This window comes from Lissotriton helveticus, chromosome 2_1 (genome assembly GCF_964261635.1).
Source record: "Lissotriton helveticus chromosome 2_1, aLisHel1.1, whole genome shotgun sequence".
In the NCBI taxonomy this organism is placed as follows: domain Eukaryota; kingdom Metazoa; phylum Chordata; class Amphibia; order Caudata; family Salamandridae; genus Lissotriton; species Lissotriton helveticus.
Genome location: NC_136059.1, coordinates 1919394674 through 1919419281, shown reverse-complemented (window position 1 = coordinate 1919419281; position 24608 = coordinate 1919394674). Strand labels below are relative to the sequence as shown.

Genomic DNA, 24608 nt, shown 5'->3' with positions numbered 1-24608 from the left:
ATTTCTCCTCTGATTGCGCTTCCAATGACTTTGTTTGCCCTGGTTGTTGCCGTTTGATGTTCCTGGAACGGCATTTCCGGCGTTGCCAACGTTTGTGGTTTGCCCGCTGTTTTTTGGAGCGCGGGCTTTGTGCGATCATAGAGTTTCGCGCCGATCCTGACACAGGCAATCCACCTCCTGTGCCAAGGAGAGCTTGGTAAACCCCAGAACTGCGTCACGGCTGGGGTCCGTCTCAAGATCACTTTCCACCGCCGAACTTAAGCTCGAAAAAGAAGTTGCAGGGAGCAAGGTTTCTTCCCTTGCTTGTTGGTTAGTCATATTGGAACGCGCTTTAGCTTTTACTGCATCGTACTTTTTTGCAAATGTAAAAACCTGTCCATTCGCATAGTCAACTCTATCTCTTTCAAACTTGAATGTCTTCCTTTTCTTTATTATTTCTTCCTCCTTAGCCAGGCGAATCATCATGTCAGCTCGCATCTTATTTATAGCATCATTGACTTCTATTTTGGAGATTTCATCCTCTAATGCATCTATTTTTATCTGGAGCTTAATACGGTCACTTTCGGCGTACTTCACCAAAATGCGTAAATATACTTTGGAGCAATCAAGGTTCGCCTCTGCCCATTCTGCTAACATAGCAGGGTCCGGGTCGTCGTAACTGGGGGCAATGGTGCTTCTCAACCCCCTGGGTACACGGCCCACCTCCAAATAGCGGGAGAGAGACCGATGCTCCCACCATTTGGACTGCTCTGCACGCATTAACCGCTCCAGTTTTTTTAAAAGGTCTCTGATTGTGGGAGTTCCCGTTTCCTGTATCAGAGGTGTGGCACTTGTTGATCCCCCAGCCGGGGAATCGAGAAACATGGATTCTGCTGCCTGTGCTCGATTGCGTAGTCTGTCGGCGGCCATATTGTAAAGCGCTATAAGTTATGGCTAACGTGTAAAAATAGCACCAAAACGGCAACTAGGTAATAGGAAATGAATGTCCTACCAGTTGTCGCGCAACTTCTCACTGCTTATTCCTGAGTGTTTTCCGGGGTTTCAAGGACTCAGCTCCGGTCCTTCAGCCAATAGGAACACAGACTCTGGTCAACCGCCCGCTGAAACACATTTACGGCCAAGCAGGGGCGTTGCGGCTTTCTCCTCGCCGGAGATCGTAACAAGGTCCCGGAAAACCGGAACTGCTGATTCCTGCCGCGTAGCCCTCGTCGAGAAGGGGTCTTGCTCGTACCTGGAAAGCCTCGGTACAATAGATTCTGCAAGTTGTCGCTTTTGGTGAACGAACGTGCACCAATAGTGTCCCGCAACAAAGAGTCGACCCAAAGGTGCTGGTGCAAGGTGATATTTATTCTCGTAGAGCCAGCGCTGCCGCCATGACGCGCTTCGCCTCCAGGGAGGCTTGATCACATGACAAACTACACATGCTTTGCAAAGCTATTTAAAGTGACAATGCAATCAATTAGACCATAGGCATGGAGGAAATACTATACAATGAAACGCTGCTTTGTGCAAATAGTCAAAGAATGCCTAAAATAAAGCAAATATTTCAATGAAAAAAGCACAATCCATGAAATCATGTAAAACGGATTTCATAGAAAAAAGAGCTTATTTACAAGGCAAAAGAGACATGATGAAAAGCCAACAAAAGTATATACATGACAATTAATATTATCTATGTACACTAAGGGTATTTTTCTCATAGTCATGTCATGCCCCACGAGAAAACAGCTCAGTAAATGAGTTTAGCAGCGTAAATCCGAAGCCATATGATACCAGATCTCAGAATATATATATATATCAACGAAAACTCCTTACAAAGCACAGGAGACAGACCACAAGACCAGGACAAATGCTGAGATCTTCTTTATTGTTTGCTCATCACCGTGAGAGAGTGCATAACGCGTTTCGGGCTCCCTGAGCCCTTGTTCACATGCAACATACTGTTTGTACATTTTCTATTTTTATAGTGCCCAATGCTCCCGAATGTAGCCACCCCTCCCTACATCATGTGACCATAAACATGGAAGACAGATTTGTATTTAAAATGTCTGAATCTCTGTATAAATACAAATTAAATCACATGGGAAACTCGATCCAATTTAGTAGTTTCTGGATAAATCCATCCAACATTATGTATCTAGAAGGGGGCAAAAGAAAAGAGGATAAAGCCATTATAAGCTCTTCACTATCTACAGTGTATATCTACAAATATAAAACAGGTTTTAAAAGATTTCAATATCATTTGGGCAACATTTTTAGATATTTTACATTCATTTCAAAAGTGCAAACAGTGCATGTCCATAAAAGTGCAAGAAACTATTGTGACCACTATTTTGTCAAAGAGGAGAAGGGAAAGAAAAAGTGCTAGAGTGCAGTCTGAAATCCACTTGTACATGTAGTACTTCAATCATATGATATCAACAATTGGGTTATCCACCACATTTTGTTCCATATAATATATTTGATAAAAAGCATTTCCAAAAGCAAGTAAGAATACATTTCATTTGTTAAAATTCATAAAAACACCCTGTGTATACAAAAGTTAGTAGAAAAATAGAAAAATATCATATTTAAATATAGGCAATAAATTACATATATTTACTAAAATGGAGAGTAGATCAAGACAATTATATATGTTCCGACTAACAGGGACCCTGACTAGACGGAATTAAATATATATATAGGCTGTGGGGTTTTAGTTTTAAACCTATAATAACTGATAAAACCCCACTGAAAGAAAAATAGCCCTCACCAGTGAAAACATATAAACACTGAAAAAACACCTGGACAACCACAAACTAAATGGCATTCAAAAGAGAGTGAAAGTCATTATTTTCTTCCTGAAGGGGTCAATACAATGTAACTTTGTTATACAAGTAGCAGTAAGAAAGACTGGCTAACATTATTCTGCTTGAGTTTTGTTCTTTAGGGATGCCACTAAAATATTGTTTCTTCTTCCTTTTACTTTTTCAGTTTTGTGACCTTTGGTCTAAAGATGCAGGGTTTAGTTTCATGTTTTAGGTCTAGTTTAATTATTTTATAAACTGTAGAGAATCCGGAAATATCAAACTCATATTTGATATTTTGGCTGCATTTGATTCTTTCACCAATAGGTAAAATGGCTGGTTTCATAAAAATCTTTCTTAATATGTGTCATCACATTTACCTACAGAGAATGGGTAAAAACCCTTAATACATCAGACCATAGTATCTAGTGGGTCAGTATTGATAGTAGGTGAAATGCCAACACCTCAGGCTTTAAACATTCAATGCAAGGTATAGTGACAATTATATATATATCACCAAGCATCTGGGATAGTGGTGAAAACATGACACAAGACTTTTGGAAAACATGGAACGCAGTGTCACTTGTAATGCTCTGCAAAAAAGGTTCTTTCCAAGTTCAACAAAGATTGGAGTGATATTGTTTGTATTTGCAGTGATTCAGCTACGTATATGCAAAAAGTTGTGTGATGACCTGTCAAAATTTATACCAGAGCTGAAGTGATTCCCTGTAGTAGATCCTTGCCACTTGTTAGATGGTATGCTGAAAGCATCTTTACAATCCTAAGAGTTAATGAGGCATGCTATTGACTTTAACGCAAATATTTATCATTTTGTGCTTTATGTGGCATCAAAGAAAGAGTCATCCCAACTGTGTCCCTTAGCTCATGGTTCTCAGCCCAATGTGCTAAGAATGCTGAGAGGGCCTTTTCACAGAAGTTTACATGGGAAGGAATGAGCGAACGCACATGACCCAAAGACTCACTGAAGAAGTATTGTGTGGTGTACTACAATAAGATTAATTTGCAAAAATCTATTTGGACCTCATATACACTATAAGTACACTGTATATATACCATGTTCTTTCAGTGTAGAACATTCCATAAACACCGGAAAAACACTTTTTCTGTTGTTTTTAGTGGCGCGAAAATGTGTAACCACTGATAAAAACTGTTTTTAAGATATTAAAAACACTGAAAAAAAAAACACCAGAATTTACCAAAAATAGAAACTGAAAACAGCAAAGCCTATATATATAGTATAGTCATGCAAGGGTAAACTGATTGGACTACATCACTAGATTATACAAAACCTCCAGGCAACAAGGAACTTGACTACCTGGGGGAAAGAATAGTGATTGGTACTGTAAATTCAGGTTGGATATCATCAAAATATTAATACATGAGGATTATTAAAGAAAAGTGTGCAAATCCTCTGTGTTATTGAGGCCATTCGGGCTTTTACTATCGAACTCCAATATCATATTGGATTCGAGCTGTCTCAATTTTAGATTCCTGTCGCCTCCTCTTCTAGATTTTGGTACAGCTGCAACAACATAGTACGATAAACAATTTAGATCTCTATTGTGTACTAACTCAAAATGACGTGCAACCGGATAACTAGAGTCATGATGCAAAACGGCCCGCAGATGCTGAAGGATCCTGACGTGCACCTGTTTGCCAGTACTTCCAATATAGTTTAAGCCACAGGTGCACGTCAGGACATACACTGCAAATTCAGTCTTACAAGTATGCTGACCTACAATTGGAATTGCGGTCTCACTGAAAGGGGTAAAGTAGTGTGTCTTGTTAACCCCAAATTTGCAGGCCCTGCAACTAGAGCATTTGCGGAATCCCCCCACTGTCTGCAACCAATTGGGTTTTTGTTTTAATTCCGGACATGGTCGGTCCAAAATGGCTCCCATGTTACGTGCTCTCCGAAAAGTTATTGTGGGCTTAGGGGGCAACAGAACTCCCAAAACCGAGTCAGACATTATAATTGGCCAATTCTTAGTGATGATTTTCATGATTAGGTTCTCCTGATCACTAAACGCTGTGATGAACCTAGGGCATGCTTTATCTTTGACATCATCAACAGATACTGTCTCTACTTCTTCAACAAGATTGGATGAAAATAGACTCTCTCGTGGTCTTAAGTCTGCTTTGTTGAGGGCTTGATTAAAGGTTTTCTTTGAGTAGCCTCTTTCCCGTAATCTAATTTCAAGATCCCTTACACATTCAGTGTAATCCTCATTTGTGCTACAGATTCTTTTGAGTCTAAGGATCTCTCCATAAGGGATACTATGGATGGTATGCCTGGGATGAAGACTCGAGGCGTGAAGGGTGGTGTTCCCTGCGGTAGGTTTCCTAAATAGTGTAGTTTGTATTCTATTAGCACCATCAATGTATACCTTAACATCTAGGAACTCTACCTCTTTTCTACTCATATGTGATGTAAATTTGAGATTCAAATGATTTGTGTTGATATCATTAATAAATACCATGGCCTCCTCCATTTCCCCCTGCCAAATGATAAACACATCATCGATGTATCTGAGGTACTTGATTATTTTTTCATCTACCCATTTCTTATGTGTTTTATTGAGGACCTGCTCCTCCCACCAGCCCACGTGTAAACACGCGTAGCTGGGAGAGAAGCAGGCCCCCATCGCCACACCTCACAACTGTCGCCAGACATCCTTTTCAAAGGCAAAAAAGTTATTGCAAAGACACCACTCTATTAAACTTAGAATGGCCTTGTTATGTTCATAGAAATATGCAGGCCTACGACTTAGAAAGTATTTGACCGCATTGAGACCATCAGTGTGAGCTATGCAAGTGTACAATGACTCAACATCTAACGTTATCAATATCATATCATCCTGCCATTCCACCATTTCCAGTTTCGTTAAAAAGTCAGTGGTATCTCTCACATAGCTAGAAAGTAATTTGACAGGTTCTTGCAGAAAAAAGTCAATGTACCGCCCCACATTTTCACCCATGCTGTTGATAGCTGAGATGATTGGTCTCCCAGATAGTGGTGAAATACCCTTGTGAATTTTAGGTATAAGGTAGAAGACGGGTTGGGTGGGGAATTCTTTATACAAAAATTTGAACTCCTCCCCTGAGATCAATCCTTCCCTTCTCCATTTGTTAAGCAACTTATACAGATTGTCCTTTGCTTGGCAATATTCCTTATTGCTTGATTTAGTGTAACATTCATTGTCAAGCAGCTGCCTATGTGCCTCTGCAATATAGTCAGATTTTGGCCACAAGACTAAGTTACCACCCTTGTCCGCTGTTTTTATCACAATGTTGGGATTAGTATCTAGCTTTTTCATCAATGCAAAATAATTTGCTTGTTGCTGATTGAACTTCTGTCTCTTATTTTTATTAACTTTCTTATACAATTCTTTAACCTCTGAAATTACACAGTCATGAAAAGTGTCAATAGCATCCCTAGCCATCAGTGGTAAAAAATCAGACTTGCCTTTATATGGAGTCAGTCCTGCTCCTTTGACGATGAGATGGCCATACAATTACAAACTGAATAAAGGCCAAAATCCTTTCATGATGTTAATTAAGTAACATTAATTCATCTAGGTTGGTAACAACCATAGGAATAGTCATGGTACAATACTTGTATTTACTTAAAATGCATTGGAAACTCCACAATGATTCGCCATGTGGAGAGAAGGCACCCCCAGAATTTTGCCCGGGAAAGTGTCAGGGCTCTGGCACAAAAGGTTCCCAGTGATGGGGCCTCTACATCAACCGGAGGACGAACACCATCGGTGAGGGGCAGATCACAAGAGCAGGTTCTGAACATTCAGCCTGCATTTAACAAAGGCGCCCTTAAATGCAGATACTGTGATCAGCTACTTTCCTGTGGGGAGCAAAGTGTTCTGCTCATGGTTCGAGCATTGGAGAACCATCACTGCCGTTACCAGCCCTAATTTTGTTGTTGGTTTTTTTGCTCCTGTTGAGCAGTTTCCATTCCCTGTTTTTGTTGAAGTTTTAAAAAAAGAAAAAAGAAGAAAAAAAAAAGTTTTTTTCAGAACTACCTCCAATTCTCATCAAAGAGCTATATTCTTAAAAAAATGAAAAAGAGTAAGTGAAGTGGAGTGCATTGATAAATGAAAGGAAAATGAGTAAGAAAGAACAGAAAAGTATGAGAGGAGAAAGGAAGTGAAGTAGGGGGACTGAAAGAAGGTGAGTGTTGGGAACGAAAGTAAGGAGAAGGAGAGTGAACATGGGGAATGTGGTTATTCAAACAAAATGTAGAAAAGGAATGGGGTGTGGAAGGATAAAAAAAGATGCATTGCTGGAGTTGCTGCAAAAGGGACATATTGACGAAAGAAAGGGTCGTAGAGGTGACGCAGTAAAATCTATGAGATATCACTGCATCACTTTTATGACGCTGTTGCGTCCAAATCTTGCGCCTGTTTCACAGCAGGCGTAAGACTGGTGCAGGCCCTTTGACATGGGGCCTGGCCCCATGTGAAAGGATGCATTGCTGGAGTTGCATCATTTTTGTGACACACTCCAGCAATGCATCACTTTTGCACTTACAGATACGTCTGAAATACTGACATTTCTAAAAGTACTTGCAACATAATACGTCATATATTTAATATGACGCATGAGTAGAAAAGTGCATGCGTCACTTTTACGCCACCGATGCGTCACTTTTTGTGACGCACCAGTGCTGTTAAAAATGCACCTTATTCAGTCATATTTACAAAGTGACACATCTAGGTAGATGCATCACTTTGTAAACCCCTGCGCCACATTATACCTACGTCAGGTGTAATGTATGCAAAAGGGACGTATTGACGCAAGAAAGGGTCGTAGAGGTGACGCAGTAAAATCTATGAGATATCACTACGTCACTTTTATGACGCTGTTGCGTCCAAATCTTGCGCCTGTTTCACAGCAGGCGTAAGTCTGATGCAGGCCCTTTCACATGGGGCCTGGCCCGATGTGAAAGGATGCATTCCTGGAGTTGCATCATTTTTGTGACAGACTCCAGCAATGCATCACTTTTGCGCTTACAGATACGTCTGAAATACTGACGTATCTAAAAGTACTTGCGACATAATACGTCATATATTTAATATGACGCATGAGTAGAACACTGAAGGCCTCATTTATGAGGCCATGCGTCACTTTTACGCCACCGGTGCGTCTCTTTTTGTGACGCACCAGTGCTGTTAAAAATGCACCTTATTCAGTCATATTTACAAAGTGACGCATCTAGGTAGATGCGTCACTTTGTAACCCCCTGCGCCACATTATACCTACGTCAGGTGTAATGTATGCAAAATGGGTATATTGACGCAAGAAAGGGTCGTAGAGGTGACGCAGTGAATGAACGGGATTTTCCCTATGCTACGCTCCCCGGTACGCTCCCTGTAGGTAGATGTGTCATTTTTTATACCTCTGCGCCACATTGTACCTCTTTCAAGTGTAATGTACACAGAGGGGTCATTTCTCCACAAAAAGCCTCGTAATAATGAAGCAGTGAAATCTATGAGATTTCACTGCGTCACTTTTAGGACACTGTTACGTCAAAATCTTGCACCTGCATGACAGCAGGGATAAGACTGAGGCAAACGCTTTCACATAGGGCTTTCCCCATGTGATAGGATTCTGACACCTAAGCAGGAGTACAGATGAGATGAAGCCTGTCCAGGGGAGCACAAAAGGTGAAGCTTGTGTCCAAGAGTGCAATGGACAGGACTAAACTGGAGTAGTGTGCAAAAAAAGATGACTCTCATTTATGAGGCCCTGCATGAGTTTTGCACTGCTAATGCGTCACTTTTTGTGACGCATCGGCGGCATAAAACATGTACCTTTTTGCGCCATATTTAAAAAGTGACGCATGTACAGAACACAGGTCCTATGTACAAGCATTCATTTTCACTACTGAAAGCCATTACTTTACCCAAAAATCGTTTTTTATTTAATATTTTATGAACAGAGCACAGAACCTATTTACAAGCATTCATTTTCACTACTAAAACCCATTGTTTTGCACTAAAATCGTTTTTCAATTAACATTTTAGAAACACTGCACAGATCCTATATACAAGCATTCATTTTCACTACTAAAACCCATTGATTTGCACTAAAATCGTATTTCAATTACCATTTTAGGAACACAACACAGGTCCTATGTGCTTCATATATAAGCATTCATTTTCACTACTAAAACCCATTGATTTGCACTAAAATCGTTTTTCAATTACCATTTTAGGAACACAACACAGGTCCTATGTGCTTCTTAATCTGAACTCTCTATCTAAATGAATCATAACTCACCTTTACAAATGCTTTAGGAGATTCACAACAGTGTCAGATACACACACCAATATTTCTTTAGCAGAGCAAAAGGTATATTCTCCAGGCACTGCAACGATTAATGGCACAGAAAACCTCTAATTCTACCCACATATTGCTCATGGTAACCAATCAAAACTCTTCCCTCTGTATTTTCAAACCAACACCCTTCCCGCCCCCTCAGCCCTTTTTACCTGTTACCATAGCAACTCCCTCCTCACTGAGCTCTCAGGTTTAAAAGTTTATTCTACAATGTTGCAAATCACCTCAGCAAGGATGTTTGACCTGCGAATACACCAGCTTATCTGGTGCAATGTTTCTTAAAATGACATTTTTTTAACCATTCAAATTACTTCTTACACAGAACACAACCATGCACCCTAACTTACAGTTTTCAACTATCTCAATCTACCAATCATTGCTTGTGATTCAAGAGCACTGAAACTCCACAGGTTTTTTTTGCAAACTCCAACTGTTCCAACTGCCATTTTATTCCTACACTTCATCTGACTGCACCAGAACCTCCTCTCACCATGTACTCTGTCTGGATAATTGGACATACCTACATTCACTGGGCTCAAAGGTATGCAGCTAACAGAAATTTTCACAACCTTGATTTACCAAATGTGCACATATAATGGATTGGCCAAAGAGGATTGAGATGTCATCAATTGATACCATTGGTGAAAACCTTTTACCATCTGCCACACCCTAACCTCATCATTTTGCACTGTGGTGGAAATGACCTAGGCACTTTGACTGGGGTAGGTCTGGAGATGCTTTTAAAAGACACCTTTGCACAATTGATGACACTTTTTCCACAAACTGCCATGGTATACTCCAATATATGCCAAAGACAGAAATGGAACTGGTCCAACCAATTTTGTCCACAATTTGAGAAAGCACGGAAACATGTGAATAAATCTGTTTCTGCTTACATGAGAGACTATGGAATGGGTTCAATATACAACAACAACTTGCATTACAACATGCTAGATATCTACAGAGGAGATGATGTGTACTTCTCAGATGAGGGGAATAGAATATTCCTCCTGAATATAAGACTGTGCATTGGAACCTACTTGTAGGTACCTAAATCAGCCACAGAACCCAAAAGCTCTTTTCAGAGCTACCCTACCTCTGATCACTCCAAATGATTATCTTTTTCTTACTTTTTTCACTATTTTTCACCAAAGTACGCTCCCCGGTACGCTTCCCGGTGCGCGTACTGGGCGCTTCCCCCGCAAAAATTTAAAAATAATTACATTTTTTTTTTACCCGGGGGACACTTTTATGGCCCCCACATCAAACCTAGGGGGTCAGGGGGGGTCTACCCTGCCCCCTTTTGGTTATTTCCCCCTTTGTTTTTAGCCACCTCTTGAGTCTCAATCCTACCGAGACACAAGATGGTGGCAGCTGCGGACTGTTTTGAATGTTTACAGACACCCGAGAGCCAATCAGTTTTCCGTGCGCAAGTCGCGTGGCGCGCCCGGAGCGCTCCCCGGTGCGCGTACCGGGGCGCGGCTATAGATATATAATTTTTTTTTTACCTAAATTACTCAAAATCCTCTGGAGCACATATCTTGAGACATAGCAAAGGCACATCGGGCTACCAGTCCCTACAATTTTGCCAAGTTTGGTGAAAATCCATTCAGCCGTTCGAGCTAAAAGTGCGACCGACCGCCCTATGGAAATTAACATGGGGAAAACACGATTTGGGACCCCCTTTTATCTCAGCCCCCGCTTGACGAATCCCCCCCAAACTTTCAGGGAAGGAGCGGAGAGCCGCGAGGCAAAGTTGCTGAAAAATTCAGGCAGATTCCTCAACCGGCGCCAAAGTTATTCCCAATAGAATGTTGCGATTTCCTTATGGCAAACAATCCTAACTATAACTACCTACTGGCGACCGCCAGTAGGTAATATATATACTCCGGTCATAGGAGGGTCACCCACAAGCGTCTGTGTTTGGTGTCATCAGCGGGAAGCGAGGGGAACCTGCTCAAACCCGACAAGAAAGCAAAGGACTTCACATCGAGCAAAGCGACAGGAATGTGTTCAAATTATAAATAACAAGAACGAAAAACATTAATTGGTGCATCACGGAACATTGAGTTCACACCGCTTCCGTTCTTGTTTCCCATAGGAGGAACTGCCGCTTTGAACTGATTGAACATGGGGAGACGCTAACATGCATGTGGAAAAGCAATCTAGTTGCTCTCTTTCTAAATCCAAACTAATTTTGCTATGGGAAGGCGGGAGCCGCACGACTCCTGCCCTCTCAAAGGAAACAGCAGTGTCCCAAGGGTAGGCACCATTTATTTTATAGCCCCTGGGGGTGGCTCTCACTCTTGAATAGCAAACAGCAATATTGAAAAAATCTTCCGTTAAGATAACAAAGCATTTTGAATTACATTATCGCCGTTTTTGTTGTAGTTTGCTGCCGTTAAAGCAATGACAATTTTAACGCCGTTTTTGTAAATATGCCCCTAAGTTTTGTAATGTCGACAATCCCGTCTCCCATTTAAATAGGCATGAAGTATTTATTGAAGTGCATTGTGAATCGTGAAGCAACACTGTCTAATTGTGATCGATAAACAATTGAAAGAGTTGTGTACCTCTTTTGCTCGTAGTGTGCAAAGGGGCAGATTTACAAGTTCATTGCGTTACTGTTGCATCATTTTTAAGATGGTAAAAGTGACGTGAAAGTGGCTCAAGCGGCTTGTAAATCTGCTTCACAGTGTTCTGTCTTACTTTGCTTTCCTTTCTGTTATGTAAAGGATCCTGGGTAAATATAACGGTTTCTGTACAGCTAGTACTTTTCAACCCTACCTCCAAACTGCTTACTGCCTGTTACCATAGTAACAGTTCGTGGAACACTTAAGTGAGCATACAGGTCACAAGTTCACCACACAATGTTGCCAATCCAAACTGATAGTCGTAGAAGAAGTCAGTGGAAAATATAATAAAAATAATAGCGGGGGTTAGCTGGGGCACCCACAGTCCCGGGGCTTCACTCATGTTGGGAGGGGGGTGCAGTAGGCTGTGGAAATTATATCGGGAAAACAACAATGCAGCTTATTGCGACTTCTCTTTAATATAATGTGAAATAATGTAGTGTTTACTTTTGTTACGGATAGAGTCACTTTGATACAGGAAATGTATTAATATGTAGGACAGCGTGTTCTGTATGTGTGTGTGTAACAAATGTAACATTTAATTGGCTAAGGTATTCCAACAACAAGCTTAATGTTCATTGGGTGCGAAGTTTTGAAAGTAGAAGTGTTTTCTGCAATTAACTTCTGCTCCGGAGAGTAGCAAGGACATCTAATTGGCTTACTTGTTGTAAGGAGGACTTTCCTGAGCTCTATGTTGGTTGGTTGCGAACTATTGAAAGTAGAAGTGTTGCCAGCGATTCACTTCCGCTCTGCGGAGTAGGAGGGAAATCTGATTTGCTGACGTGCTCCAAGGAGGACTTTCCCTAGCTTAATGTTGATTGGCTGTAAACTGTTGAAAGTAGAAGTGTTGTCAGCGATTCCTTCCCTCTTTGCAGAGTATTAGGGACATTTCATTGGGTAACGTGTTCCAAGCGGGACCTTACGAAGCTTAATGTTCATTGGCTATAAATCATTTAAAGTAGAAGTTTTGGCAGTCATTCCTTTGTGCTCTGTGGAACAACATGGACATTTTATTGGCTAAAGTGTTTCGAGCACAAGTTTGCTCCTTATTGGGTGGGAACGGTTCACTGTTGTCAGTGCTTTTGTGACCCACTTCCAAAGGAGTATGGGAAAAGAAAGTAGTAGATGGGAGGTTAGGAACACTATTAACTAAGTACAGTGGTCACAGGGTGGTGGACAGGAATTATGAAGGTAAAAATAGCTTTATATGTTTTAAGGGCCATTTATATAATTGCCGTGTGGTGTACAAATCACAGTGGAAAAAAATGACAGTGTCTTGCAGTGTTTTTTTATCAAGTTTGCGGGTGGAATACTTCCCAGGAGCACTATTTACTTATAATGTGGTGTTTACTTTTCTGATGGGGAGGTGTGGTTGCACAGTATATATGAAAGGGTTGACAATAAAAAATTGAATTTTATAAAATATCAGTTAAGTGTGGCCATACCCTCCTTTTTTCTGCTATAGTTTGTAAAAGTGTTGCCCCGCTGACCATGTCATGAATGATGTAATATGTGACATCATCAGCAGTGGATTGGGGGGGTGCAAGTTATACTTAGTACAACTAACTATAACGGAGGAATTTTAATGGTTTTGTATGAGTGAAATGTCCAGCTAACTATAACACCCCTGAAACCTATGTTTTTTTTAGTGAATTTCTAAGGTTTTTTAAATGATAATTCCTAACTATAACCTGCCTGAAACCTATGGTTTTATATATATATATATATATATATATATATAAATATAAATATATATATATATATATATATATATATATATATATATATATATATATATATATATATATATATATATATATATATATATATTTAAACAACAAAGAGCACCCTTATGAGTGAGGCCACAGGAACGTTGTTACAGCATTTTATTGGCAGCAACTTGGCAAACAGAGGAGCAGGTAAGTTCAATATTCATTCAAAGACTCAGCCAAACGCGTTTCTAAAATCAAAAGTTCCCTTTCTCAATGGCAGTCAAAGGTCCCGCAAACACCATCTTGCTGAACAAAATCCAATTAAATACCTGGGACCGCCCTTGTGGGCGGGGACAACAAACCTTTGGCATTCTGGGACCAGAATGCCAAAGGTTTGCTGGCGTTTGTTGGCGTTTCGAAACGCGTTTGGCTGAGTCTTTGAATGAATATTGAACGTACCTGCTCCTCTGTTTGCCCAAGTTGCTGCCAATAAAATGCTGTAACAACGTTCCTGTGGCCTCACTCATAAGGGTGCTCTTTGTTGTTTAAATTTTAGGCGGCCGTGCCTGGTCGCGATAGGGGCCGACCGCTATGCGGGCCCGTGATGCAGTCAGTTTGGCGTCATCAGTTCATCGGGAGCAACGAGCAGGCAGCAAACTTGTAAGACGGACAATAGATGGTGGCTTGTGGTTCTTTAACCCACTTGGACATTAATAATGTGAACAACTGCATTGCACCGGACAGTGCTCACTTGAAAAAAAACTACCCGGACCTGAATGCCAAAGGTTTGTTGGCCCCGCCCACAAGGGCGGTCCCAGGTATTTAATTGGATTTTGTTCAGCAAGATGGTTTTTGCGGGACCTTTGACTGCCATTGAGAAAGGAAACTTTTGATTCTCGAAACGCGTTTGGCTGAGTCTTTGAATGAATATTGAACTTACCTGCTCCTCTGTTTGCCCAAGTTGCTGCCAATAAAATGCCGTAACAACGTTCCTGTGGCCCCACTCATAAGGGTGCTCTTTGTAGTATATATATATATATATATGTATATATATATATATATATATATATATATATATATATATATATATATATATATATATATATATATATATATATATATATATATATATATATATATGAGAAAAACATACTGCCGATAGCCAGTAGACTGTTTTAGTTAGGACCAAAGTTTTCATGGGAAAAGCGATTTTTTTGTTTTGGCAATAACGTTAGCGCCCCTTGATGAATCTCCACAAAAGTGTCAAAACTTCCCCTTTTTGGTTCAGCTGCTGTGTTCAAAGTTTCGGGGTGATCCATCAAGCGGAGGCCAAGAAAAAAGGATGGTTCCAAAACTCTTTTTCCCCATTTTAAGTCCATGGGGATATTTCATTTTTTTAACACAACTACAGCCCGAACTGCTGAACAGAAATACACCAAATTTGGCAGAAAACTAGATGTTGGTTCTGAAAGTGTGCTTTTTATGGTTTGCTGTAAATCCATTCAGTAGGTTTTGAGATATCTATCTTTAAAAAGTATAGATATCTGGGGATACGAGGTCTTGCAGTAGGCTCACGAATCCTACTAAAATTTGATTGGCTACCAGCACTTCTACTAGGAAGTGTTGGCAGCCATCTTGAGACTCAGCTTGAAGCAGAGTCCCATAAAAGAGTTTCAAAAAAAGAAAAGTTGGCAGGGTAGCGATACCCTGACCCCCCCCCAGATATGATAGTGGGGTCCCATGGTGACCGTACCTGAATTAAAAAAAGTTATTTTTTCATTTTGCCACAGACTTGTGGGTAGAACTGCGAATCCGCTGCAAATTTTAATCCCCATTAATCTTTTTTGTAAAGCCCCCGGGTGGGCAAAATCTTGGCGGCATATAATAAAAATAATGGAGGAGGGAAAACTGGGGCCCCCTCCTTGGGCTTTTGAAAGCCTTGGGGACCACCACCTCCCCAGGGCAATGATTTCATTCTATGCAGGGGAGCTCCAGGGACCCCCACCTTCCCGGGGCACACATGTAGTAATAAAATAATGTGAGGGAGGCCCTGTGGCCTCCCTCAAAGCCCCTGAGACTGCTACCCCCCAGGTCAGTGATTTACCTATATGCAGACTAGCCTCGCTGCTCCCCCTCTGCCCCGGGGACTGCCACCTCCCCAAGGAACTATGACACACAAATGTGGTGGCTCACTTGGCCACCCCACTGCCCCAGGGACACAAACATTTTTTTATGCAGGGGAGGCCCTACGCCACCCCCGCAGCCACGGGGACTGCCACCACCTCGGGGCTAAAATAAATAACTATGTGGGGGGCTCCAGCCCCCCATGCATCCCCAAGGACCACCACCTCCCCGGGGCAGAAATATTATAATAAGGATGGTCCGTTGCGGACCACCTGTCCCATGGACCACCACCTCCCCGGGGCACAACAGAATATGGGAGGGGACCCTGGGGACGACATCCCACAGGCTCAGCTTCACCCGGGACATTGCAGATTGCTATGGAATGGCAGGAGCACCGCTCCCGACATGTCATAGTAAACTATTTGTTCGCTTTGAGCAAGCAAGAGCATTTTGCACTCGCTTGCTCAAAGTGGAGCACACTTTGCTTTTTATACATAGGGAGCTGCTTTTCAGCAGCTCCATGTGTGTCAAAAGCAATGCCGGCTCCAGCAGGACGCGGGGAGCCGGCTGGGTCAGTGGAGGCCTTCGGGCTCCCCCCACGGTACCCAACAGAGAGGTGTGGCCCCAAGGGATGGGGTCTCTGGGGCAGAATAAGGTCCAGAAGGGGACCGCTCTGCCCCCCTCCCTTTGAATAAAACATAAAATGCCTGGCCCCAGGTGATGGGGTCCCCGGGGCAATATTGGCCTGGGGAGTGCATCCGCGTGGGCCACCTTCCTAATTTGAAAAAAAATGATGAAGGCCTGGCCCCAGAGGATGGGGTCCCTGGTGGCAAAAATTGGCCTATGGGGTGCCACATGGCCTCCCTCCCATTAAAAAAAGAAATACAAATTAAATAAAGGGTAAGCCCTTGAGGATGAGGTCCCCGGGCCAAAATTGCCAGATGGAAGAGGGGGCCCGCAGCCCCCTTCCTTTAATAAAAAAAGAACATTTAAAAAAAAGAAATGCCGGGCCCCTGGTGATGGGGTCCTTAGGGACTTAATCAGCACAGGAAGGGAGGCCACGCAGCCCCCCTCCCCATTTTTTAGAAGACTGGCCCTGGGGATTGGGTCCCCAGTGCTGAAATATGCCCATGGAAAGGGAGCTAGGTAGCCCCTCTTTCTTAATTTTTTTTTATAAACCTCCAGCAAGTTCCTGGAGGCCACACCCCCTTTACTACCACACTGCAAACGTGTGTTCATGGGGGGCATGGCCTCTGACAATATCTCAGCAATCCAGCTGTGTGGGTCTACCCGGAGGTGTTAGGAGGGGTAGTTGGACCTCCAAGGACCCTCAAGAGTCAAGGGGACTTCACCCCCCAACTAGTAGTGAGTCAGGAGGTGCATTTCCACAGTGGCTGAGAAAGGAGGAATGGCCACCGAACCCCTCTCAGCAAACCCACTGTGTGGGATATAGTAGAGTTAACAGGATGGGTAGCTGTTCCCCAAGAACCCTCTGGAGCCAAGGGGACTTCATCCCCCAACTAGTAGTGTGCCAGGAAGCATGTTTGCACAGTGGTGGAAAAAGGGGACGTGGCCCCCAACAACCTCACAGCAATCCTGTTGTGTCAGGCTTATTGGAGGTAGAAGGAGGGGTAATTGGCCCCCAAATACGTCCTTGGGGGCCAGCTGCCCTTCCTGTAACCTCCAGTAAGTCCCACACAGCTGAATTGCTAAGATGTCTCCAAAGGCCACCCTCCCTTTCTCAACTACTCTGCAAACCCGGCTCATGGTGCACTACTAGTTGTGGGATGAAGTCCACTTTACTCCTGAGATCTCTTAGGGGCCAAGATACCCTTCCTCGTACCACCTGTAAGTCCTACACAGTGAGATTCCTGAGAGCTGGTCGAAGTCCAGGCCCCCTTTTTCTAACACTCTGCAAACAAAAAACCTTATAAACTCACTGAAAAAAACAAAGGTTACCGTGATGTTATATTTAGGAAATGGAATAAATAAATCCTTCGAAATTCACTGAAAAAAACAAAGGTTATAGCGACGTTATAGTTAGGGTCAGATTTCCCTCTTACAAAACCAGTAAATTCGGCAGATATAGATTCCTGAGCTTACTATGACTTATGCCCAGGCAATGCACTGCTTATGACTTCACATATCACATCACTCATGACGTGGTCAATAACATCACTGAAGACATCACTCATGACATCTCAAAGAAGCTATAGTTACTTTAAGGCAGAAGTTATAAGTAATAAAGATTATTATTATTTGAATTTATAAAAGCTTATGGTTGCCCAAAATGCTAGCAGAGATAGGTTAGAAAGAACACCATCAGATAATTTAAAAAGTCAGGTCTTCATCTTCTTTCAAAAAGCTTTAAGTAGGTGGCAGTTCTAACTCTGACTGGAAGCACATTCCGTAATTTAGGGCCCAAAAATTTGAATAAGCGACACCTCTGCCTCACCAAATTCACCTGAGAAGGGACCATAGGACCCAGACTGCATGAACGTAGTGGGTGGTTAGGGACATATGAGGGGGCAAGCTGTTTATATAATTAGGAGCCTTCTGAGCCAAAGCCCTATACTTAACTGAACTTGACCTCTTTCTCAATGGGCAGCCAGTGAAACTCACGCAAGTAGGTTGAAACTGCAACTTACCGAAGTACATGGCATAGAAGCCAGGCAACATAATCTCTACAAGCTGCAGTCCCAAAACCTCAGTTTCACTGACTTTCAGCTTTAAACAGTTACCTTTCATGGAAGGGCCACTGCTTTTAGGCAGGGCCTCAACTCAGTGCCGCAGTAGAGTAGAGGACAGCGAAAAAATAATTTCGGTGTCATCAGCATCAGAAAACAAGGTAGTGCCAAATGCGTCTACAATTTCAACTAAAGATTGAACATAGTCATTAAAGACTGTGTGACTCATAAAAAAACACTGAGGAACCCCAAATGGCATATTTCAAGCTGAGGAGAAGAAAGAACTAGAGGACTCCTGAAATGTATGATCCTGTAAAAAGGAGAGGAACCATTGTAGGGCAGGACCTCTAATACCACTATCAGCTAAATGGTGGAGGAGAATGGAATGGAACACATGGTTAAAAGCTGCGCTAAGATCCAAAAGAATCAATGTAGCAGTGCTTCCGGTATCAAGAGTCGCTCTAAGATGTTCCATAACACCCAGCAAAGCTGATTCAGTGCTGTGGCTGGATCTAAATCCAAATTGTGAACCATGAAGGAAATTGTGAAGTTCCAGGTGAGACGCAACCTGGGAATTGATATGTTTACCTGCAGTTTTGTTAGAGCCAGAAGAAATGAGATGTGGTGAACATTTCTGAACTGGAGAAGTCAAGTATAGGTTTTGTTTCCCAGAGGCAGGAACCATAGCTTGTGACATGGACATGTTAGGAAGACCCATCCAAATAGGAGAGAGGAATTTGTGACTGAGTTTAAAAACCCAACTAGGTGTAGGGTAGGAAGGTGCCCCCGATCTGATTGAGTTCCTCAGACGCTCAAAACTTTGAGAATCAAGTAATGTAAAAGGCTCCAAGGTAGCAGGACTTATGTTTTATTTCCCTGCCTGCGCGGAGGGAGGATGCAAAAAACAGCTGTTCCCTTTGGGAAGGAACAGTATGGGCTCCCGCAGCATGCGGCAAGTCGACTGGGGTGAGCCTGTGGTTCCCCCCACAGCCCCTGACATATAGTTGGTGGATGCCCCAGTTGGACACCGGGGCACCCATCTCTGGCCCCAGGGGATGCAGTGCAATGTTATGTAACGTGGATGTTTTGAGCACTGCTTGTCTTCCATGAGGGTATTCAGTCGCTGATAATGGGAACCAGGGTCCGAGAAGGCTCAGTGATTGGGGCCCGACCCTTTGTTTAATTGAATTTGGCCCCAGCAATGAGGTACCCGGGGCTTATTAAGACTTAGAGGAATGCCATGTGCCCCCTTCCTTTAATTTGTGCTGCTTGGTGGGAGCCCCGGATGGGCACTGGGGCACCAACCTTTGATTTAGAGAGGTCATGGGGATCCGGTTCCCAGGGCCTCAAAAGGCTTGAGAAAGGGCCATGCCTCCCTCCTCTTGTTAATGGTACTCAGTCCCAGGTATGGGGTCCCTGGGGCCTATTAAGGCTTGGAAATTAGGACATGTAACCCACTTCTCTTTTTATGGAACTTAGGCCATGGGGGACCAGTTCACCAGGGCTAGTTAAGGCTTGGGTAGAGGGGCTTTACAATCCTGCCCCTTAATAAATAGTTTTGACTCCAGTAAATGGAGTCCCCAGGGCCTGAAGACCAAACCTACTCCACACAACCCAAAGGCTGTGTGCGGTGAAGGGTTTGCAGCCTGCGGGGGTTGGGTGCCTTTGGGGTGGGTTAGCCTAAGGGCCTGGCCAGAGTCCAGGTCCTGTGGCGTGGCCGTCCACATAGCAATGTTGTCTGCCTGCTGGGGGGTTCGGTCAACCTCTCACTGCCATGCGTAGCATAGGCTTTACTGCCTGCAGTCGGTTGGAAGCAGGGACTGGATGCAGGACTAGGAGAGCCCCCCCTAGAAGCTTCATTATGTGGGGCAAGTCCCCACTTTGCACAGTCTATGCTGAGTGCGCAGATTTTGCATGAAGCCCAATTCCTTGAGCGACCTAATCCCCTTAAGTGGGTAAGTCCTTACTATGCACAGCCCGCCCTCTCTGCACTTCTTTTTATGGAGACCCACTGCCTCCACATACTCAAGCCACATTACATAACGAAGAGACTACTACATACAGTCAAATTTGCTTTATTCGAGATAAAAACTCATAAAAGCATACAGCATAAAAACAGATGAATTAATTACTAAAATGTATTTACAAGTCACAAAATTCATCATATATATTAATACAATTAAAAGAAAACATTTTTGAAGAAGCATACTGACTACAATTAAAAAAAAAAAATGTTAAAATTAACAATCATTATATTGAATGCCCCCGAGCACACAGTTTAACATTTTGTACTTTTTCTAGAGAGACAGACATATTGAGAAAAACAAGACAATCACATCGAGGGGGTCAAGCCCACCACAATTTTCCTTCTAATGGCCCATGCCCACCCCAAGTATTTGGCAACCGCGACTGTGATAACCGGTAAGGTGTTAGTGCAAATTATTCTTAAGGCCACCTTGCTGTCCTTTGTGCCTAACAATTTGCACATCGCCTTTAGCCACACACGTCGGGGGGTTAAATAGGCCGTACAAACGAAAAGAAGGTGGGCAATGGTCTCTCTTTCGCTTTTACACAGCTGGCATAATTCAGAATGACCGTTACCCCATCTACCGGTTAATGATCTTATAGGGAGTGACCCTGCTCTAAGCTGGAAGTAGAGCTTCCTATCCTCCGGCTTTGTGATGTTGTCCCAATACAGCTCTAAGCTAGGAGAAACTTTTATTTCCAAAAAGCGACCCTCCATAGTAGAGGGATCAACATCATTCCAGGTCCGGTAAGCGACCATTTCCCAGTACGTTTCTTTTATAATGTCTTTGGATGGGAACTGGGCTGTCTCTGGGTTCTCCCACAACCCCTGCATGCCCATTAATATCAATACTTTGTGGAGTTCATACAGTTAGGTATGTTAGTAGCATTTTGCTTATGTTAAAAAAAAAACAGAGAAATTCACTCAAAAACAAAGGCAATAGTGAAGTTATATTTAGAATAAAATTTCAGTGAAAAATAAAATTTTAAACAAAGTAAACACTGACATTTACTACTTATGGTTTATTGAGTGAACTATAACTTGCCCCCCATGATGAACTGCTTATGACTAAACCAGGGCGAAGCACTACGCTACGCTCGCATTGTTTGCGAAGTTTGCGCAACTTCGCACTACGCAAACTGCATGTAGCACAGTGCAAACATGCGTAGCGCAGTGTAGCGTAGTGCAGCGGTCATTTTTTGGTTGCTCGCGGTCCTCAACGTCAAGTTGGCGACCACGAGCAAGCAAACGGACATCCTCGCGAGACTTTTTCCTTGTTTGGAATCAGCAACATCAAGTTGCCGATCACGAGCATGGAAAATAAACCTCCCGGCGAGATTCTCAACGCGGGGAGGTCAGGTTTCTCATTGCGAGTGGTCGCGAATGCTCGCGACCGCTCGCGATGAGAAACTACCAGTCCGTGTTGAGAAAGCTGCAGCTAGAGTAAAAATCTACTCGAGCGGCAGAAAAGAACAGCTCGAACTGTGCAAGATGCTGTTTTCAATGATTGCACAGTGCCGGATGCTTGTTCGTACTGTGCAATCATTGAAAACAACATCTTGCACAGTGCGAACATGCTACTACGCAGTTTGCGTAGTGCTACGCGTAGCTCGCGTAGTGAGAAGTGCACTTCACGTAGCTACGCGTAGCGCTACTTCGCGAACTACGCCCACCCCTACTTATGACCTCAGATATTACATAGTTCATGACATGTTCAATGACCTCATTCATGACATCACTTATGACATCTGTTTATATGTTCAGAAGAGGCACACTAGTATTGGGGCCTGACTGGCATGGAAGACAACAGAAGGACCCTGTCAAGGTATCAGCTAACATTTCCCTGTGACAACACTTTTTGAAGTGTGCCCAAGTGCAATATGAAAAGCTCTAGTGGGTCTGTCAAGTAGAATGTGAAACCATCAGACAGCATCCATGTTTACCAATATGGAGTTTTTATGAAAATGTGGCGCTACTAAATTATATTAATAGCCTTATATATAAATCATATTAAACCTGTTTCATCCTCAATCATCTTAATTCAGTAGTTAAGTACAGGATCCATCATAAAAATCATTTATCAAATTCATTATTCACTCATACGCTCCATGATTTTAGGAATTGCTTCTTTTTGTATGTTTGCTCTTTATTCTTCCACATTGTATTGAATTTGTAGATACAGTATAGAACTGCAGCAGCAATCGGAGATTGCAGTTATTTTTTGTAAAGCCATTTTTATTCTGGCATAATTATCTTCAGATTTATTAACTCAAGGCCAGTATTTTAAGTTTCCTAATTATGTGCTCACAACCCTGTAGTAATGTCGGCGTGCACCCTTGATTTTTCTTCGTATGTTGCAAATTTTGCTCGCGATAATTCATATCCCTTTGAACACAAAAGAATATCAATTAGCACAAAGTTTAAGGCAACCACCTTTTGAATATAGTGCTCATAGCCCTTTAGTACATCTTTAAAGTATTTTGTTGTTCAGGATCCTGCCTGCTTCTGTTAAAAATTGCCTTCTGTTTTTTCAGGTAATTTCGAAAAGGAATATGATGATGTCACGATCAAAATGACTTTCGCCATTGTGCAAATCATTGGATTTTTCAATTCTATCTGCAACCCGATCGTATACGCCTTTATGAATGAAAACTTCAAGAAGAATTTCTTATCTGCCATATGCTTTTGTATAGTAAAAGAAACCCCATCTCCGTCACGGCGCCTTGGGAACTCGGGCATTACCCTGATACAGCAAAAAGCAAGTTTCTCCCGCAGAGATCACAGTACCACAGAAGAGTCGAGGAGAGAGGCTTTCAGTGATGGCAACATCGAAGTCAAGTTTTGCGAACAGCCAGTGCCCAAGCGGAACGCAAAAAGACACCTTCATCTTTTCTCTTCAGAACTTACTGTTCACTCTGCACTTGGAAGCGGCCATTAGAAACCATCGAAGCTGGGCTTTGATAATGCTACTTAAAATGGGTTTCATGTCATTGTGCCTCCTTCTGTCCCTACAAAGCGGACGGCTGCTAGACGCCGTCCTGGAGATTCAAGGTGATTATAGGGAAAAACGCTGTCCTCTTCGTGTTGCGGACTACAGGAGATCAAAGCGCCCTCGTGTGCCCGCCTGAGATTTTCCGGCAGGAGATCACAAAAAACAGCCTTGAAATGTGTTCCTGTGTCTGACATGGTTATTATTTTTGACAGGGAGCTGCGTATTGTAACCAGTGACAATCTTCTGCACCTCTAAGTGTCTCATCAACAAATTGTTAGTAAAATTGTTCTGGGAACTGCAGACTCGGACACATTAAGCGCCTTGACGTTTGTCAGCGTTGCTGTGGGGCCCTAACTTTGTAGTCTCACACGACAAAGAGAAACTGTCAGCAACCCTCTCTCGAAGGAGAGAGTCTTCTTTTAAGGGCGCTATTTGTTTGAAGTAACGCAGAAATGATAAAGTGAATTATTGTCATCATAATCGCAATTCTCCTGGGACCTACTTCCCTTCAGATTGAAAGGAAGATTTAAACTCAGGGCTGTTTTTAAGGGCGTAGGCATACAATTCTTGAATGTCTGCATTCTATAGACTAAGTACTCCGAAGTACTGCCGGGTTAAATGTGCTATCTTAAACAAGTTGTTTGAGGCAGGCTAAAACAATGGCACCCATTTGCCAATTTAATGTCATTAGTACCAAAAAATAATCTACGTTTCGGTTAATGCAGGCTAAAACAAGTGCATTTACTCGCCAATTTGGTGTAATTTGTAACAGAAATAATCTACGTTTTGTTTGATGCATAAAACAAGTGCATTTATTCGCCAATGTGTTGTCATTTGTGCCAAAAGATAATCTACATTTCATGTTAAATGCAGGCTAAAAGATCAATTTAAAACACGTTAAAACGATAGGACACTCAGCTCCAGTTAAAATCTGTAACTACCACGTGTTTAGATTGGATTTTCTTTCTGTGGAATGTAAAAAGTTGCATGTTTTTATATTCCAGTTGAATAAGTGTTGTGGGTGTGCAGTTTATCGTTTTGCAGTTTGTCGTTTTATGAGTCCTGAATTCTAAGATGTGAAAAAATTGCAGGCTGAAATTAATCTACACGCCAGTGAATGAATTGGGGAGAGATGGCGTCAGGGTCAGTGATTCACTAAGAGAGGTATTTTAATTGATGCGCAGAAATGCACAACACAATTTATTGTTACATGACCTAAGAGAATGCGATAGCAAATTTAAGGACACTATGAAATCCGTCCTTCACA

The 24608-nt window shown here is 42.5% G+C and overlaps 1 protein-coding gene across 1 annotated transcript in view; it reads left to right on the top strand.

Moving 5' to 3' along the window:
• The window catches only part of QRFPR (pyroglutamylated RFamide peptide receptor), a 506738-nt gene extending 483353 nt beyond the window's left edge, over positions 1 to 23385 (top strand). Inside the window, exon 6 of the mRNA XM_078677651.1 lies at positions 22884 to 23385. Coding sequence (XP_078533777.1) covers positions 22884 to 23287 — 404 coding nt within the window. The 3' untranslated portion in view covers positions 23288 to 23385. The remainder of the gene's footprint in view (positions 1 to 22883) is intronic.
• Positions 23386 to 24608: the final 1223 nt, after the last annotated feature.